The following is a 19,653-nucleotide window of genomic DNA, read 5'->3' as shown; positions in this document are numbered from 1 at the left end:
CTGGCTCGGGTCACTATCTGTGTGGAGTTTGCATGTTCTCCCCATGTCTGCATGGGTTTCCTCCCACTGTCCAAAAGCCGTGCAGGTTAGCTGCATTGGCCATGCTAAATTCTCTGTGTACCCGAACAAGCATTGGACTGTGGCGACTAAGAGATTTTTCACAGTAACTTCATGTGAGCTTACTTGTGATACTAATAAATAAACTTTAAACTAAACTTTTATTCACTTATCCTGCGGTGGCCTGTTAGTGACATTGGCAAAACTTTGGCCAGAAACTTTCCAACACCTACAGTTTAGATGGGTCCAAAGGAATGAATGTAGCATATGTTACAGTCTGCATATGATTAAATGAAAGACTTTGCATGGAAAATGGATTGTGTTGTGTGCACATTTGCATCTTCTGCCTGGGCAGCTGTGATCTGATAGAGACTGGGGAAAGGAGAACAGTTTAGTAGTTTTATCACATTGTTATACTGAAGTGTAACTATCTTTGCAATGAGTAGTGGTGAAAATTCTGAGTGCTACCTTGTCAGTGAGGGCTGAGAATTGTATAGAATTATATTGCATCAACAGTGTTAAAACTGGCCATTCAGCTTAACAAGGCAGTGTCAGAGTTTATACTCCACACAAGCCTCCTGTTACCCGACTTCATATAATCTTATCATCATGGAACCTTCCTTTCCTCTCTTCCTTGTGTGCTTATCTAGATTCCCCTTAAATGTGAGTCACCTTAACTACTTGTGATAGAGAATGTGGGGAAGCCAGCTGCAGATTCCATGGTATGCCTAACCCAGGAAAGGAGTGGAATATACAGCCACGTATTCAGCCCGTTTCTCAGTTGAACATGGTGCTAATGCTGTCAGACTCTTAATGCTTCATTAAAATAATTAAAAGTAGGGCAATAGATGACTGGTGGTGTATTAGGAAGTAGCAAATCAGTGTACTACAATTAAAATTACTGCTTTAGACTGGCTACCTACTGTTCAAATATACATTGTCATAAAGGGAATATCCTTTTTTGTCAGTCGAGCAGAAATGGTCAACAATGCTGTTGATACAGGGGGTAATAAAGATAAATTTAACACTGCTAGTGGCTCTGAGTTCAGCCAACAATGAACACATGGCCAAGTAGATCCCAGATTGATCTCAAAGCCAGTTTTTCTGAATTAATTCATCTCACCTGGGGCAGCATTCTGATTCTGGCCTCAGAACCACTGATTTGATTTGATTTATTATTAGAACATAGAACATAGAACATTACAGCGCAGAACAGGCCCTTCGGCCCACGATGTTGCACCGACCAGTTACAAAAACAATGACCCACTAGCCTATACCAATCCCTTTTCGTCCATAAACCTATCCAGAGATCTCTTAAACGCCCCCAAACTAGACTCATTTACAACTGCAGCAGGCAGGGCATTCCAATCCCTCACCACCCGCTGGGTAAAGAACCTACCCCTGACATCCGTCCTGTAGCTACCTCCCCTTAATTTAAAGCCATGCCCCCTCGTGCTAGCTTTCTCCATCCGAGGAAAAAGGCTATCACTATCCACCCTATCTAAACCTCTAATCATCTTATATGTTTCAATAAGATCCCCTCTTAGCCGCCTTCTTTCCAACGAAAACAACCCTAAATCCCTCAGTCTCTCCTCATAGGACCTCCCCACCATACCAGGCAACATCCTAGTAAACCTCCTCTGCACCCTCTCCAAAGCCTCCACATCCTTCTTGTAATGTGGGGACCAGAACTGCACACAGTACTCCAAGTGCGGCCGCACCAGAGTAGTGTACAGTTGCAACATGACGCTGTGACTCCTAAATTCAATCCCCCTACCAATAAACGCCAAGACACCGTACGCCTTCTTAACAACCTTATCTACTTGATTCCCAACTTTCAGGGATCTATGTACACATACACCTAGATCCCTCTGTTCCTCCACACTATTCAAAGTCCTCCCGTTAGCCCTATACTCGACACATCTGTTGCCCCTACCAAAGTGAATTACCTCACATTCTCCGCATTAAATTCCATCCGCCACCTCTCGGCCCAGCTCTGCAACCTATCTAAGTCTCCCTGCAGACTATGACACCCTTCCTCACAATCTACCACACCTCTGACTTTGGTGTCATCAGCAAATTTACTAATCCACCCAACTATACCCTCATCCAGATCATTAATAAAGATTACAAACAACAGTGGCCCCAAAACAGATCCCTGAGGCACACCACTCGTAACCGAACTCCATGATGAATATTTACCATCAACCACCACCCTCTGTCTCCTATCTGATAGCCAATTCCTGATCCAACTTCTTAGATTACCCACAATCCCATACATCTGCATTTTCTGCAGAAGCCTACCATGGTGAACCTTATCGAACGCCTTACTAAAATCCATATATACCACGTCAACTGCCTTGCCCCCATCCACCTCTTTGGTCACCTTCTCAAAAAACTCAATAAGGTTAGTAAGGCACGACCTACCCGCTACAAAACCATGCTGACTATTTCTAATCAATTCATTACACTCCAAATAACTATAAATCCTATCCCTAATAATTTTTTTTAAAACCTTGCCCACAACAGAAGTAAGACTCACCGGTCTATAATTCCCGGCAAAGTCTCTGTTCCCCTTCTTAAACAATGGGACAACATTCGCTATCCTCCAATCCTCCGGGACTACACCAGAGACCAATGACGACCTGAAGATCAGAGCCAGAGGCTCTGCAATCACCTCTCTAGCCTCCCAGAGAATCCTAGGGTAGATCCCATCCGGACCAGGGGACTTATCTATTTTCAGCCCCTCAAGAATATCCCGCACATCCCCCTTATCAACCGTAATACTGTCTATTTTACACCCCTGCAACCCAGTGTCCTCCTCAGCTATATTCATGTCTCCCTGCGTGAACACCGAAGAGAAATATTGGTTCAATGCTTCTCCAATCTCCTCCGGTTCCACACACAACTTCCCTCTGCTGTCTGTAACTGGCCCTAATCTTGCCCTGACCAACCTTCTGTTCCTGACATACCTATAGAATGCCTTAGGATTCTCCTTAATCCTATCAGCCAAGATCTTCTCATGTCCTCTTTTAGCCCTTCTTAACTCCCTCTTCAACTCCCTCCTAGCCAATCTAAAGCTTTCTAGTGCACTACCTGAGCCCTCAAATCTCATCTGAACATAAGCCTCCTTTTTCTTTTTAACCATCGACTCAACTCTTTTAGTGCACCACGGTTCCCTAGATCTACCAATTCCTCCATGCCTGACAGGGACATACCTATCAAGGACTCGCAGTAGCTGCTCCTTGAAAAAACTCCACATTTCGGACGTTCCCAGTCCCTGTAATCTCCTAGTCCAATCTATGCTTCCTAATTCACTCCTAATAGCCTCATAATTACCCTTACCCCAGCTAAAACTACTGACCCGAGGTTCATGCCTATCCCTTCCCATCACTAAGGTGAACGTTACCGAATTATGGTCACTATCACCAAAATGCACACCAACTTCCAAGTCTAGCACCTGGTCTGGCTCATTTCCCAGCACCAAATCCAATATAGCCTCACCTCTAGTTGGCCTATCTACATACTGAGTCAAAAAACCTTCCTGCACGCTTTGTACAAACACTGACCCCTCTAACGAGCTAGAACTATAGCAATTCCAATCAATATTCGTAAAGTTAAAGTCCCCCATAACAATTACCCTATTACTTTCACTCCTAACCAGGATTGTCTCCGCAATCCTTTCCTCAACCTCTCTAGAACTTTTAGGAGGTCTATAAAAGACTCCCAACAGGGTGACCTCCCCTCTCCTATTTCTAATCTCCGCCCATACTACCTCAACTGACAAGTCCTCATCAAACTTCCTCTCCGACACTGTGATACAGTCCTTGACTAGCAATGCTACCCCACCCCCCCTCTACCTTCTTCTCTACTCCGACTAAAGCATTTGTACCCCGGAACCTGCAACAACCATTCCTGACCCTGCTCTATCCATGTCTCTGAAATGGCCACAACATCAAAGTCCCAGGTACTGATCCACGCTGCAAGTTCATCCACTTTATTGCGAATACTCCTCGCATTAAAGTACACGCATTTCAAACCCTGCTCTGCCCCACCCCCACTATGCCGTGCCTTGCATTCCCCAACTATGCCCCCCTCACTTTCACCCCCTCTACTCACGATCCCACCCCCCCTCCGAATCAGTTTAAATCTCCCTGCATAGCCTTTGCAAATTTACCCCCCAGGATATTGATTCCCCTCTGGTTCAGGTGTAGACCATCACTCTTATAGAGGTCCCACCTTCCCCAGAATGAGCCCCAATTGCTCAAGTACCTGAACCCCTCCCTCCTGCACCATCCCCTCAGCCACGAGTTCAAACTTTCCCTCACTCTATTCCTCTCTAAACTATCCCGTGGCACAGGCAAGAGTCCGGATATAACTACTCTTCCAGACTTGGCCTTTAGTTTCCACCCCAACTCCATAAATCTTTGCTTAATGTCCCCTTCCCTTAATCTCCCTATGTCATGTGTCCCCACATGAACTATAACTTGGGGTTGATCTCCCTCTCCCCTAAGAGTCCTGAATACCCTGTCCGATACATCCCGGACCCCAGCCCCTGGTAGGCAACACACCAGCCCTGATTCCCTACCCTTACCTCCGACTCTCCTATCCGTCCCCATAACTGTGGAGTCCCCAATCACGAGGCCCAATCTCTTACCCCTAACCACCTGAGGTTTCCCAATAGGCTCACCCCCAGAGACCTGCTCCCTTTGGCTATCCCCAGTTGATTCCTCCTCAACTGTAGCCTCCAGGACTGAAAACCTATTTTGGAGGGGAACAGCCCCAGGGGATTGTCCCCCCAACTGCTTCTTTCCCCTCTTCCTGGCAGTGACCCAAGACTTATTTCTAGGAGTGACTATCTCCTTATAACTCCTATCTATGTCCTCCTCCACTTCCCGAATTATGCGGAGCTCCTCTAATTCCACCTCCAGCTCCTTTACACGCTCCTCCAGAAACTGCAATCTATCACACTTCCTACAAGTAAAATCACCTGAAACACTGCTGGAGTCTCTCACCACATACATCCCACAGGAGATGCAGCTTACAGCCTGAACTGCCATCCCTGAATCAATTACCAGCAGAAAAATAAAAATATAAAAAAAAACTTCCCACACACTTGTAATTAGGTTAGAGGAGGTGGAAGGGTGGGATTCTCTACCAGTGTAGAGAATCGGGTATCCTCTCTGCACTAATTTATAGGGTTAGGGGCACGAGGAAAAAAAAACTACAACTACCGGTAAGCGTCTTAGTGACGACTTCCGGTTTCTAACTAGTTTAAAAAAAAAACCGCCGAAACTCGTGACTTAGTACTAGAAAAATTGTCACATGTATTAGTATACAGCGAAAAGTATTGTTTCTTGTGCTATATGGACAAAGCATATCATTCACAGAGAAGAAAAGGAGAAAGTGTAGAATGTAGTGTTATAGTCATAGATAGGATGTAGAGAATGATCAACTTAATGCAAGATAAGTCCATTCAGAAGTCTGGCAGCAGCAGGGAAGAAGCTGTTCTTGAGTCGGTTGGTACGTGACCTCAGACTTTTGTATCTTTTTCCCAAAGGAAGAAGGTGGAAGAGAGAATGTTCAGGGTGTGGGGGGTCCTTAATTATGTTGGCTGCTTTTCCGAGGCAGCGGGAAATGTAGACAGAGTCAGTGGATGGGAGGCTGGTTTGAATGATGGACTGGGATTCATTCACGACCTTTTGTAGTTTCTTGCAGTCTTGGGCAGAGCAGGAGCCATACCAAGCTGTAATACAACCAGAAAGAACGCTCTCTATAGTGCATCTGTAAAGTTGGTGAGAGTTGTAGCTGACATGCCAAATTTCCTTAGTCTTCTGAGAAAGTAGAGGCATTGATGGGTTTTCTTAACTACACTGTTGGCATGGGGAGATCAGGACAAGCTGTTGGTGACCTGGGCACCTAAAAAATTGAAACTAAAAGCTTAGGCAAGCCTAAAACAGGGCAAGAAATCAACCAGCTCAGTTGCTAGCAGTGTGGATGGCTCAGGTGTGCTGTCTATCTTTCTGGCAGCTGATATACTTTGACTGTCAGTCTGATAACATTTTGATTTTGAAATGCTGATCTTTATTTTCAAATACCTCTATGCCCTCACATTTATCTCTCTATCTTATCACTATCACCGTATCTCTGTAACTTCCTCCAGCACTTTAAATTTCTGCATTTCTCTAAATTCGTCTTTATTCCCCATATTAATCGCTCCACTGTTAGCAGCTATGGCTTCAGTTGTCTGGACTGATAGGAGTGTCACAGTGGTTAGCATGCTGCCTGACAGTGCCAGGGACCCAGGTTCAATCCCCGCCTCAGGTAACTGTCTGTCTTGAGTCTGCACATTCTCCTTGTGTTTGCTTGAGTTTCTGTTGGGTGCTCCGGTTCCCTCCCACACTCCAAAGATGCACGGGTTAGGTTGATTGGCCGTGCTAAATTGTCCCTTAATGTCAGGAGACTAGCAGGCTAAGTATGTAGGGACAGGGCCTGGGTGGGATTGTGTTGATGTAGGCTCGATGGGCCAAATCACTGCCTTCTCACTGTAGTGATTCTATGGCTCTGAAATTTCTTCTAAACCTCCTCCTTTTCAAACACATCTTAAAACCTACCTCTTTGACCAAGCCTCTGATCACCTGCCCTATATTTTCTGATGTTGCTCTGGCCAGAACGTTGAAGTGGGTATGCCGGCGTTGGACTGGCGTAAACACAGTAAAAAGTCTGACAACAGGTTTTAAATCGGTTGGACTAAAACCTGGTGTTGTCAGACTTTTTACAGAACATTGAATACAGGAGTTGGGACGTCTTGGTGAAGTTGTACAAGACATTGGTAAGGCCACACCTGGAATACTCTGTACAGTTCTGGCCACCCTATTAATGGAAAGGATATTATGAAACTAGAAAGAGTGCAGAATAGATTTATTAGGATGCTACCAGGACTTGATGTTTTGAGTTATAAAGAGAGGCTAGATAGACTGGGACTTTTTTTCTCTGGAGCATAGGAGGCTGAGGGGTAACCTTATGGAAGTCTATAAAATAATGAGGGGCACAGATCAGCTAGATAATCATACCTTTTCCCAAAGGTAGGGGAGTATAAAACTGGAGGGCATAGGTTTAAGGTGAGAGGGAAGAGATACAAAAGTGTCCAGGGGGCAATTTTTTCAGAGGGTGGTAAGTGTCTGGAACAAACTGACAGAGGTAGTAGTAGAGGCAGGTACAATTTTGTCTTTTAAAAAGCATTTAGACAGTTACATGGGTAAGATGGGTATAGAGGGATATGAACCAGGTGCCGGCAATTGGGACTAGTTTAGGAGTTTTAAAAAAACAGGACGGCATGGACAAGTTGGACCGAAGGGCCTGTTTCCATGCTGTAAACCTCGATAACTCTATGACTCAAATTTTACTGGGTAGTCACTTCTCTGAAGCACTTTGGGGCATTTTACTATGTTAAAGGTGTTATACAAATGCAAATTATTATTGACACTTGCTGTTGTAATGATTATTTGGGAAGGTACCTGTGGAATTGTATCTTTATTTCTTCATGGGATGTGGGTGTCACTGGCAAAGTCAGAAAAGGTGCAGAAAAGATTGGAAGGATGTTACTGGGACTGGAAGGTTTGTATTATAAGGAGAGGCTGGATAGACTGGGACTTTTCTCCCTGGGGCATAGGAGGATGAGTGGTGACCTTATAGAGGTTTATAAAATCATGAGGAGCATAGGTAATAGCCAAGGACAGGGGAGTCCAAAACTAGAGGGCATAGATTTATGGTGAGAGGGGAAAGATTTAAAAGAGACCTGAGGGACAACTTTTTCATACAGAGGGTGGTGAATGGAATAAGGTATAATTACAACAGTTAAAAGACGTTTGGACAGGTACATGGATAGGAAAGGGGTATGGGCCAAATGCAGATGGGACTAGTTCAGTTCAGGAAACCTGGCAATGATGAGTTAGGCCAAAGGGCTTGTTTCTGTGCTGTATTTCGCTGACTCTAGTGTTACCCGTCCCTAATTGCCCTTGGCTTGATAGATCATTTTGGAGAGCAATAGGCCATTCAGCCTGTCGAGCTTCTTCCACCATTCAATGCAATCATAGCACTTAAATTTTTTTCACCCACTATTCACATAATCCTTTACCTGATTGCTAATCAGAAATCCATCAGTCCCTACTTTAAACATACTCAATGACTGAACTTCCAAATTTCCAAAGATTCACATCCTCTGTGTAAAGAAACCTTGGTCCTATGTGGCTTTCCCCTTATTTTGAAATTATGCCCCTGGTTCTAGACTCCCCAGCCAAGGGAGACATCTTAACTGCATCTACCCTGTCTGTTACTTTAAGCATTGAGTAGGAATCATCCACATTGCTGTGGATTTGGAGTCACATGCAGGCCAGACCAAGTAAGGATGGCAGATTTCCAACATTACATCTGTGCTTTGAAAAGAAATTCAGTGTCTGTAAAGCACTTTGGGACATTGATTTGATTTATTACTATCATGTGTATTGGTACACCTGAATGCTGTAACTTGAGAGGTGGCAGTGTGCGGTGGGACCTGGGTGTCCCTGTGCACCAATCCCTGAAGGTAAGCATGCAGGTGCAGCAGGCGGTAAAGAAGACGAATGGCATGTTGGCCTTCATTGTGAGGGGCTTCCAGTACAGGTGCAAGGATGTGTTGTTGCAGTTATGATGTGGAGATGCCGGCGTTGGACTGGGGTAAACACAGTAAGAAGTCTAACAACACCAGGTTAAAGTCCAACAAGTTTATTTTGAAAAAGTTTATTACTATCAGATAAACTTGTTGGACTTTAACCTGGTGTTGAGACGACTTACTGTTGTTGCAATTATACGGGGCCTTGGTGAGACCACACCTAGAGTATAGTGTGCTGTTTTAGTCTCCTTTTCTGAGGAGTGCAGTGAAGGTTTACCAGGCTGATTCTGGAGATGGCGGGTCTGATGTATGAGGAGAGATTGACTATATTAGTATTGTTTTTGCCAGAGTTCAGATGAATGATGAAGAGGGAATCTCATAGAGACTCATAAAATTCTAACAGGACTAGACAGGGTAGATGCAGGGAGGTTCCTGATGGTGGGGGAGTCCAGAACCAGGGGTCACAGTCTGAGGATTTGGGGTAGATCGTTTAGGACAGAGATGAGGAGATATTTCTTCACCCAAAGAGTGATGAGTCTGTGGAATTCATTACCACAGGAATTTAGTTGATGCCAAAACATTGAACGTATTCAAGAGGCGGCTGGATATAGCACTTGGGGTGAATGGGATCAGAGGTTATGGGGAAAAAGCAGGATTAGGCTATTGAGTTGGATGATCAGCCATGATCGTGATGAATGACAGAGTAGGCTGAAGGGCCAGATGGTCTCCTCCTGCTCCTATCTTCTTTGTTTCTATACAATGTAAAGTATTGCTTCTTGTGCGCTACACAGATACAAAAGTCTGAGGTCACGTACCAAGTGACTCAAGAACAGCTTCTTCCCTGCTGCCATCAGACTTTTGAATGGACCTACCTCGCATTAAGTTAATCTTTCTCTACATCTTAGCTATGACTGTACACTATGGCACTACATTCTGAACTCACTCCTTTCCTTCTCTGAATAGTATGCTTTGTCTGTATAGCACGCAACTTTTCACTATCCTAATATGTGACAAATCAAACAAAAACATATCATTCATAGAGTACTGAGGGGAGAAGGAAAGGAGAGGATGCAGAATATACCTGAAGTCTTTCTGACTCTGATACTAAAGTTTATTAGTCACAAGAAAGCTTACATTAACACAGCAGTGAAGTTACTGTGAAAATCCTCTAGTCACCACACTCCAGCACCTGTCGGGTACACTGAAGGAGAATTTAGCATTGCCATTGTAACTAATCAACGTGTCTTTTGGACTGTGGGAGGAAACCGGAGCACCCGGAGGAAACCCATGCAGACTCTGCACAGTCAGTTATTCGAGGTGGGATTTGAACGCAGATCCTTGGTGCTGTGAGGCAGCAGTGCTAACCACTGTGTCACAGTGCTGCCTGTGGCTGAGCTGTCGGGGAGCTAATAACATGTCCTTCCTCTTGCTTTTAATTTTGAAAGATAATTTTCATCTGTATCCATCAGTTCAATCTCAGCACCGATGTTTCTGTATTTTTTGACTGGGAGATAGCAATGCCTTGCCAGGTCTGTGCTATATAAAACATCTGTACACAAGCTTTTGCCAGAAACAAGTATTTTCCTAACTTGTCTGACAAATGGGATTGGAATCTAAGCAGCATTTTACTTGGCTACACACACACACACACACACACACACACACACACACACACACACACACTAAATAGCAGCGACGCGATTATAAATTCTTGACTTTTCATTTGCATTACAAAGAACTACTCACAAATCCTGCAATCAAAAAGGATAATCACTAGCCTGTGAAAGTCTGCAATCCACATTCTTGCTGCTGGGAATTATCCCTGTCTAACTTGGGAGCTCCTGGAATACACATCCACAGAGTACACTTGTGTTTGATGAGAGGCTGAGAGACATCAGCAATTGGTCTGGCATTTTGATGCTAACTGCTCTGACTTGACTTTGGGATGCAAAGTGAAAACCGACGTGTGCAAACAAGTGTCCTGGGAGGCTCATGCAGCATGGACGGGAAGTTTTCTACGGAAATCCTTTCCAACAAATGAGTTGGATAGTTTTAAAGTTTATACATTAACATGGCAATGAAGTTACTGTGAAAATCCCCAAGTCGCCACACTCTGGCGCCTGCTCAGATACACTGAGGGAGAATTTAGCATGGCCGATATAAGACAAAATAGAGGAAACCCAAGCAGACACAGGGAGAACGTGCAAAGTCCACACAGACAGTGACCCAAACCAGGAATTGAACCTGGGAGCCTGGCACTGTGAGGCAGCAGTGCTAACCAGTGAAGGGCCTTGAGGTGTATGAAAATCAAGATGGTTAACTGGGATTAAGATCTGAATCAGCAATAATCGAATACAGTGGCAGAAGAGGTTCAAGAAGCTGAATGGTCAAGTCCTCTTTTGTTATAGCAAAGCTTTACAAGAATTGTACTTCTGTTAAACTCTGTACTGCGGCTTGCAGTTGTCAGAACTGCTGGTGCTTAAATTCTGTCCCATCCACACACCATGGACAACACTGAGACATCTCTCAGTTCAAAGAGCTTTTGGAAGCTCAACCTCGATGGCGTGGGCATCATGGCAAAGCTGGCATTCATTAGCAATCTCCAGGTGGTGTGAAGGTGATGGTGAACCACTGCCTTGAACCACTGTATCCACATGGTAAGAGGTTTTCCCCAAGGTGCTGGAAGGAAGGGCATTCCTTTGGGCCCTTTGGGGCAGCATAGTGGTTAGCACTACTGCCTCACAGCTCCAGGGTCCTGGGTTCGATTCCTGGCTCGGATTCTCCTCATGTCTGCGTGGGTTTCCTCCGGGTACTCCGGTTTCCTCCCACAGTTCAAAGATGTGCAGGTTAGGTTGATTGGCCATGTTAAGAAATTGCCCCTTAGTGTCCAGCAATGTGTAGGTTAGAGGGATTAGTGGGTATAATGTGTAGGGATCTGGGGGGTAGGGCCTGGGTGGGATTGTGTTTGGTGCAGACTCGATGGGCCGAAGGGCCTCTTTCTGCACGGTAGGGTTCTATGATCTATAATCATTCCTGGATTTTGGCTCCATGACAATCTTTGAAAAGGAACTGGATGAATATCGGAGGAGAAATTAAATGGGTTTATAGGGGAATTGAGATTAGCCAAATTTCTCCTGAAGAGAACTGGCACACAGATACCTGTTTAGCTTATTAGAACATAAGAACATAAGAAATAGGAGCAGGAGTAGGCCATCTAGCCCTTCGAGCCTGCCCCGCCATTCAATAAGTGTCACAAATAGGCTTCCATTAACACTGCAATGAGATTACTGAGGAAAATCCCCTAGTTGCCACAGTCCGGTGCCTGTTTGGGTACACTGAGGGAGAATTTAGCATGGCCAGTGCACCTAAGCAGCGTGTCTTTTGGACTGTGGGAGGAAACCGGAGCACCTGGAGGAAACCCGTGCAGACACAAGAAGAACGTACAGACTCTGCACAGTGACCCAAGCCCGAAATCAAACCCTAGTCCCTGGCACTGTGGGACAACAATGCTAACCAGTGTGCCACCCGACTACTATACTTGGTAGTACTTCAGTCCTTTTGATATTTATCTGCATTTGCTTGGATCAGTGATGCTTCAGGAAGTGAATAAGGACAAAGTTAATATGAAAGGAAACTACTGATAGCCATCCTTGTCAGATGTTCTATTGGGAGTTGTTACTGATATCTTTTAGTGGTTATCTTTTCACAGTTGTATTAGTTAGTGAGGTGTTACGCTTTACAAACCAGTAATTCTTGGTTTTGGTGTGTGAATTTGTTTATTTTTAGTTTCTGTGTATTGATTTCATATTCTCCCTGAACCTTTATATCCTGTCTGCTGCCTCATTAAACCCCATTGAAGACGCCCTCACAGTCTGTAAGGCCATGGTCTCAGATTGTGTTTAGATAGTGTGTGCCTCAGAAGTGGAAACAGTGCAGTGTATGCTGTGCTGACTAGTGTATTCATCAGTCAGATATCTGAAAATGATTTGTCTTCGTCTTTCGCAGGAGGGGGGCTTTTCTTAAAAAAAAGTTTACTTTTAAATTGCAAAAGTTTCAAGGAAGCATTCTGTCCAACTGCACCCCAACCTACTGATGTTGATATAGGATGAGTGACACTCGGGGTGAGGAATCACAAGCTTTCAGAGCGCTGTTCTTTCATCCCCTTCACTCACCTGATGAAGGGGCAATGCTCCGAAAAGCTCATGCTACCAAATAAACCTGTTGGACTTAAACCTGGTGTTGAGACTTCTTACTGGGTCATTTTAAACACTACTATTGTAGCACGCAGTAATCTGGTGGGAAAAGTGGCTCTTCCAATCTGAACCCAGCATACCCTCAAATTCTATCTTTTACTCTTGTTCTATGCTTATAAAACTCTAACTCTTTTAAACTGTAACAATGCTTTAATTCAACTTCTTACAGATTTGGCATTACTCCCTAGCTATGACTGTGACACTACAATCTGCACTCCTTTCCTTCTCTATGAACGGTATGCTCTGTATAGTGTCTGTATAGTGCACCAGAAACAACACTCTTCATTGTATACCAATACATGACAATAATAAATCAAATCAAATTTATTTTATTTCTGTATTTCCTCACCACAGACAGAATCCTGATGACTGTCTGTTGTACTGAAGCCTCAGTATCCTTCCTGTGGTGTGGAGCACTATATTCCATACACTGACCTAACAGCAGTCTTGTAAGTGTACATTTTAATGGCATCGTGATTTTTAAAATATTCTTTAGCTCCATTAGGAACAAGAGGGTGGCATGATGGCAGAGTGGTTAGATCTGCTGCCTCTCAGTGCCAGGGATCCAGGCTCAATTTCAGCCTCGGGTCACTCCGTGTGGAATTTGCACGTTCTCCCATGTCCGTATGGGTTTCCTCCAGATGCTCCAGTTTTCTCTGGTTGCTCCAGTTTCCTTTCTGAGTCCAAAGATGTGCAGATTACATGGATTGGCCAGGCTGAATTGCCCCATAATGCCCCAAAATATATATATTGGGTGGGTTAGAGTCAGTGCAGATTTGATGGGCTGAATGGCCTTCTTTTGCACTGTAGGGATTCTATGACCTCAGAAGGTTATTCAGCCCCTTTAATCTGCTTCCCTGTTCAGTTTGATCTGCCCTTTACCTTAGCTCCTTTATTCTGACAATCTTCATTACCTTTGCTTGTGAAAAATTACAAGTTTGTTAATTGCGTCATCTCAAGGCATGGCCTTTAAGTCCAGCAGGCCTTTCAGCCTCACCCCCGCCCCACACCAACTACAAATTCCTCTGACTTCCACAGTGCTGAACCTATTTCAATACAGCGTAACATCACAATTAAAATTCTACCAAAATGTTCACTCATCAGGTAGACTGACTCCCCAAAAGGCATAGTGTTCTCACAGAGAAAGGCGGCTTTGCTAATAGGGTAAAGTAATGGAGCCATTTGCAAGTGCTTAGGAAATCTTCTGAGTTCCAGTGTAGACAGTTCAAGATGTTCAGAAACTTTCAAAAAAGGAAGATGGTCATTTAGCAGGTTTCCTCCACGGGCCAGTTGTAATGCAGAGCCAAGAAAGCCAGAAAACATTAGTTTGTCTGTGATTATGTCCCTGTGTTGCTAGGGGGAAGAAGTGCTCACTATTGAGGCTTATACAAGATGTTTCTCTTTTTTTTAAATAGATCTTCACTTGGAAAATTGGGCAAGTGGTTAGATTTGTACACTTTGTGTTGGAATGTAACAGCAACTAGCTTTTCCATTACCTAATGTGCCAAGAAAACTTGGGTGGATAACAGACACTGGCAGCACTGGGGAGAATGATTAATGGTGTAGAGATGCTGGCATTGGACTGGGGAGGGCACAGTGAGAAGTCTCACAACACCAGGTTAAAATCCAACAGATTTATTTGGAATTGTGAGCTTTTGGAGCGTTGTTTCTACATCAGGTGAGTTACTCAGCACTCCAGAAGCTCGTGATACCAAATAATGCTGTTGGACTTTAACCTGGTGTTGTGAGACTCAGAACATTACTGTGCAGTACAGGCCCTTCGGCCCTCAATGTTGTGCTGACCTGTGAAACCAATTTAAAACCCGTCTAACCTTAACTATTCCAATATCATCCATATGTTTATCTTGCTTGCTAATACTGCTTTTAAACATGCATGCTGACATTTTGAAATTGTACAAATATAAGCTAATAGTAGCAGTGATAAAGAATGGAGTAAATGTAGATGGTTCTATCTTGTGGGCAGATGATGCAATAATTTACTTCCATCTGAAAGTCTAAAATTGGTTGAATCAGTCGAGCCCCACAGCCTACAACAGGCGGCCCTAATTTTACACTGATTATTGGGGGAGACTTGCAGAATTTATTCTCAGACTCTCCACTAGATGGTGGTGCACACTTCAAGGTTAGTGGGAAACTCTGACCTGGCTTATGATATGTAGAATTCAGCAAAAGAGCACTTGCAGATACTGCCTCAAAAGGGAGTTAGGAATCAGACCCCATTGCCAGCTAGTCAGTAACTGAGTCATATATTTTAACCCACTTTCTCCCCCTTGTCAAGTCCTGTTGACTCCCTGCTGGTACTGTATATGGTTCTGTGAATATGAGGCAACTGCTCTCCTCAATTACTGATCATAGAGTCCATAAAGGTTTACAGCAGGGAAACAGGCCCTTCGGCCCAACATGTACATGCCGCCTTTTTTCTTTTACCACTAAGCTACTCCCAATATTGCCTGGGTTTGGCACATATCCCTCTATACCCATTAAAGTTTTTAAAAAGTTTATTTATTAGTCACAAGGAAGGCTCACATTAACATGGCAATGAAGTTACAGTGAAATGCCCCAAGTCGCATAATCCGGCAGCTGTTCAGGTCAATGCACCTAACCCATCTTATCCATATGACTGTCTAAATGCTTTTTAAAAGACAAAATTGCACCTGCCTCTACTACTACCTCTGGCAGCTCATTCCAGACACACACAGCCCTCTGTGTGAAAGAATTGCCCCTCTGGACCCTTCTGTATTTCTCCCTTCTCAACTTAAACCCATGCCCTCTAGTTTTAGACTCCCCTACCTTTGGGAAAAGATATTCACTATCTAGCTGATCTATGCCCCTCATTATTTTATAGACATCTATAAGATCACCCCTAAGCCTCCTATGCTCCAGAGAAAAAAGCATATAAGAACATAAGAACATAAGAAATAGGAGCAGGAGTAGGCCATCTGGCCCTTCGAGCCTGCCCCGCCATTCAATAAGATCATGGCTGATCTGTCGTGGCTCAGTTCCACTTTCCCGCCCTCTCCCCATAACCCTTAATCCCCTCTCTTATCAAAAACCCATCAACCCGCGTCTTAAATATATTTAGCGAGGCAGCCTCCACCACTTCAACGGGCAGAGAATTCCAGAGATTCACCACCCTTTGAGTGAAGAAGTTCCTCCTCAACTCCGTTCTGAACCGCCCCCCCTTTATCTTGAGGCTGTGCCCCCTAGTCCTACTGTCTTTTTTGAGCGGGAAGAGTCTTTCCACCTCTATCCTATCCATCCCATTCATCATCTTATACGTCTCAATGAGATCTCCCCTCATTCTTCTAAACTCTAACGAGTACAAGCCTAGTTTATTCAGCCTCTCCTCATAGCTCAACCCCCTCAACTCCGGTATCAGCCTAGTAAACCTCCTCTGCACTCCCTCCAGGGCCAAAATATCTACCCAGCCTCTCCTTATAACTCAAACCATCAAGTCCCGGTAGCATCATAGTAAATCTTTTCTTCACTCTTTCTGGTTTAATAATATCCTTTCTATTGTGAACCTATGCAATCACTGCAAGGGCCTTGAGATGTGACTGGGGGCAGGATCCACCAGTGTGATTTTTTTTTTAAACCTCTATTTCTGACCCGGGGCATGATCTAATTTCCATCTCTGGAGTCACACGGTTGTGGGTCTTTGCACCACTTCAGTTTGGGCTGGCATTCCAGTGTAGGGTTGAGAGAGTGCTGCAGCGTCAGAGGTGCCACCTTTTGGGTGAGATTCTAGAGGACCCCACAGGAAGGTGTCAGTTATCCCATGGCATTATTTTGAGGATGAACGGGAGAATTCCTCCAGCTTCCTGGGCCAATATTTAACCCTCAGTCACTATGACTGTAGCAGATGATGTGGCCATTGAGGTCTCATAAAATGCTACTGTGCAGAAGGTGGCCATTCAGCCCATCGACTCTGCAACAACTCTCCGACAGTACCTTATCTAGGCCATAACCCCATATGTTTATCCTGCTAATACCCCTAACCTACACATCTTGGGAAACTAAGGGGCAATTTAGCATGGCCAATCCACCCAGCCTGCACCTAATGACTCCACACAAACACAGGATTAAACACTGGTACATTCCTGGGCCTGTTAGATAAATCCCTAAGTAAATCTGTGTCACCTGGGAGCTGCTATATTCCTAGTGGTTCTGGCTCTGAGCAAATGTATCTGTGCTGGAACAAAAACACAAAATACTGGAAAATCTCAGCAGGTCTGATGGTATCTGTGGGGTGAGAATAGAGCCAGTGTTTTGAGTCTGGATGACCCTTCGAAGGGTCTTCTAGACTCAACATTGATGCTAGTCCCTCTCCACAGATGCTGTTGGACCTGCTGAGATTTTCCAGCATTTACTGTTTTTGTTTGATTTCAGCATCCTCAGTATTTTGCCTTTATCTGAGTGTGTGTTGGTGATGGTATTAATCCCTGTATAAAATCAAGACTTCCCTGTGTTTTCCATTCCTGGTATTATACACTGAATTAACATTTTAATTATTTCAGGTAAGTGCAATTAATTTCTCTTCCTATGATCCTCATCTTGGATTTGAGTAACTAACTGATCAGTACTTTATTTTTTTCTCTCCCTCTCTCTCTCTCTCTCTCTCTCAGGAGCCAGCACCGGAGAATTGGATGGCATTTAACTCTGCCGAGGGGCTTGAAAGTTTAGGACTGGACAGACTCAAGAGTGAGCTGATGACACTGGGGTTAAAGTGCGGGGGCACCTTACAGGAGCGTGCAGCGAGGCTTTTCTCGGTGAAGGGACTGTCCAAGGAACAAATTGACGCAGCGCTCTTTGCCAAATCAGCTAAAGGGAAGAAGAAATGAAGACAACAAATTATTTTTTTAAGGCTTTCATATCTCCTTACCGAGGTATCCCTGAATAAATGACAGTGAAAGAAAAGAAGAATTGGGTTTATTTCCACACCTGAATCCTGTTGGATAAGTATTTGTTCAGGAATTCAGAATCTCCTGAACAGCTGTTAAGGATGGGGATTGGGTTTTTATGAGGGGATTGTTGACACCATTTCTGTATCTTCATGTTGCTGTCTGTCTAGACTGTAGGCCATATTTGTAGCTGGATTCAGGTAAAAGCTCTGGGTTAACACAGTATGGGTCATGTTTTTAATATGCTTTATAAAAATGCTGAAAGAAGCAAAAAGTTTATTTTTCTTCCTTTCCCAGCTTTCCAGCTTCATCAGTTTCACGGTGGGATGGCACAGTGGTTAGCACTGCTGCCTCACAGCAACAGGGACCTGGGTTTGATTCCCGGCTTGGATCACTGTCTCTGTGGAGTTCGCACATTCTCCCTGTGTCTGCATTGGTTTCCTCCAGGTGCTCAAGTTTCCCTTGTTAGTCCAAAGATGTGTGGGTTAGGTGGATTGGCCATGCTAAATTGACTTTTAGTGTGGGGTTTAGTAGGGTTATGGGATAGGACCCGTGTGGGATTGTGGTCAGTGCAGACTTGATGGGCTGAATGGTTGCCTTCTGCACTGTAGAGGTTCTGTGATGTGTCTGTGGTCCCATGGGTGCTAGCCACTACTGACTCCATGGTGGGGATGTGGTCTCATGGGTACTGACTCCATGATAGTGTGCTTTTCACACCAGACAAACTGCAATCCTGCTTGGGTGGGTGGTTTGGTTTGAAGACTCGATGGGTCAAAGCTCTAGCTGACCTCTCCTTACCTCTGGACAATTCTGGAGTCAGTGAATCAATGACGACTGAGGAAATACAACACCTCCTTTTGTACATTAAATAAAGTGGGCTATGAACACTTACAGCAGTGAGGAAGAGTCCATAATAAAGCTGCCTTGTTTAAAAAGTTAACCTTATTACAGTGTGATTATTCTGCTAAATGAATCCTAGAATTATTAACTCTGCACTTCAAACTACTGCATGTTAGAGATTGAGGGATGTTTGGGAGCTGTGTTACACAAGAGGCTGAGATGTGATTAAGGATTGTGTTGATTGGCACTTCGCACCTCCTTAGGCAGCACTTTGATCATTAAACTATCTCTGCTTCCAGAGACCATTCTCACTGCTGGTGTTCACAAGCTGTGTCTAAGCAAACACTAGCCTGCAGGCTCCGAGGCACAGAGGGTTTTATATTAGTGTCACAAGAGTGTTGGTGCTACCAGTTCCTGGGACACTGGGGTCTTGGTACTACTGTCATAGACCTACTGTGCCAGTTTCCCACCTTTATAGTATCTTATCCCAAAAAGCTGCGTCTGTGCGAGAGCTATGTTAATGTACACAAGCAGCTGGAAGTCAGCTGTGACTGGCACTGCCCTGCCCACCCCAAAACCCACTTTAAATTACGCCCAGTATTGAAGTGGTTTTAAACTTAACATTTAAACTTCACATTTTGATTCAGGTCTAGCAATCACACCATAGCATTCAAGGCTGCGTGTGGTCCAAGTCCTGGAAAATGGGATTCGAGTAGAAAGGTGTTTGATGGCCAGCATAGATGTGGTGGGCTGAAGGGCCCCTTCCTGTGCTATTAAACTCCATGATTCTGTGACAATATCTGCAGCACTCACTTCCACTTGAGATTTGTTCTTCAGTGCCAGTGTTGTCTGTGTGGCAGGTTAATAGGGTGGTGAAAAAGACATATAGCACACTTGTCTTTATCAATCGGGGTAAGATTACAAAAACAGA

At 44.3% G+C, this 19,653-nt stretch overlaps 1 protein-coding gene across 1 annotated transcript in view; it reads left to right on the top strand.

Annotated features, from left to right (window-relative positions):
* The window catches only part of sde2 (SDE2 telomere maintenance homolog (S. pombe)), a 43,668-nt gene extending 24,466 nt beyond the window's left edge, over nt 1–19,202 (top strand). Inside the window, exon 7 of the mRNA XM_080193021.1 lies at nt 17,607–19,202. Coding sequence (XP_080049147.1) covers nt 17,607–17,822 — 216 coding nt within the window. The 3' untranslated portion in view covers nt 17,823–19,202. The remainder of the gene's footprint in view (nt 1–17,606) is intronic.
* Nucleotides 19,203–19,653: the final 451 nt, after the last annotated feature.

The sequence above is a fragment of the Carcharhinus amblyrhynchos genome, chromosome 7 (genome assembly GCF_965287045.1).
Source record: "Carcharhinus amblyrhynchos chromosome 7, sCarAmb.v2.hapA, whole genome shotgun sequence".
Lineage (NCBI taxonomy): Eukaryota > Metazoa > Chordata > Chondrichthyes > Carcharhiniformes > Carcharhinidae > Carcharhinus > Carcharhinus amblyrhynchos.
Note: the sequence above shows the minus strand (reverse complement) of the source record. Positions and strands in the feature narration are given on the sequence as shown.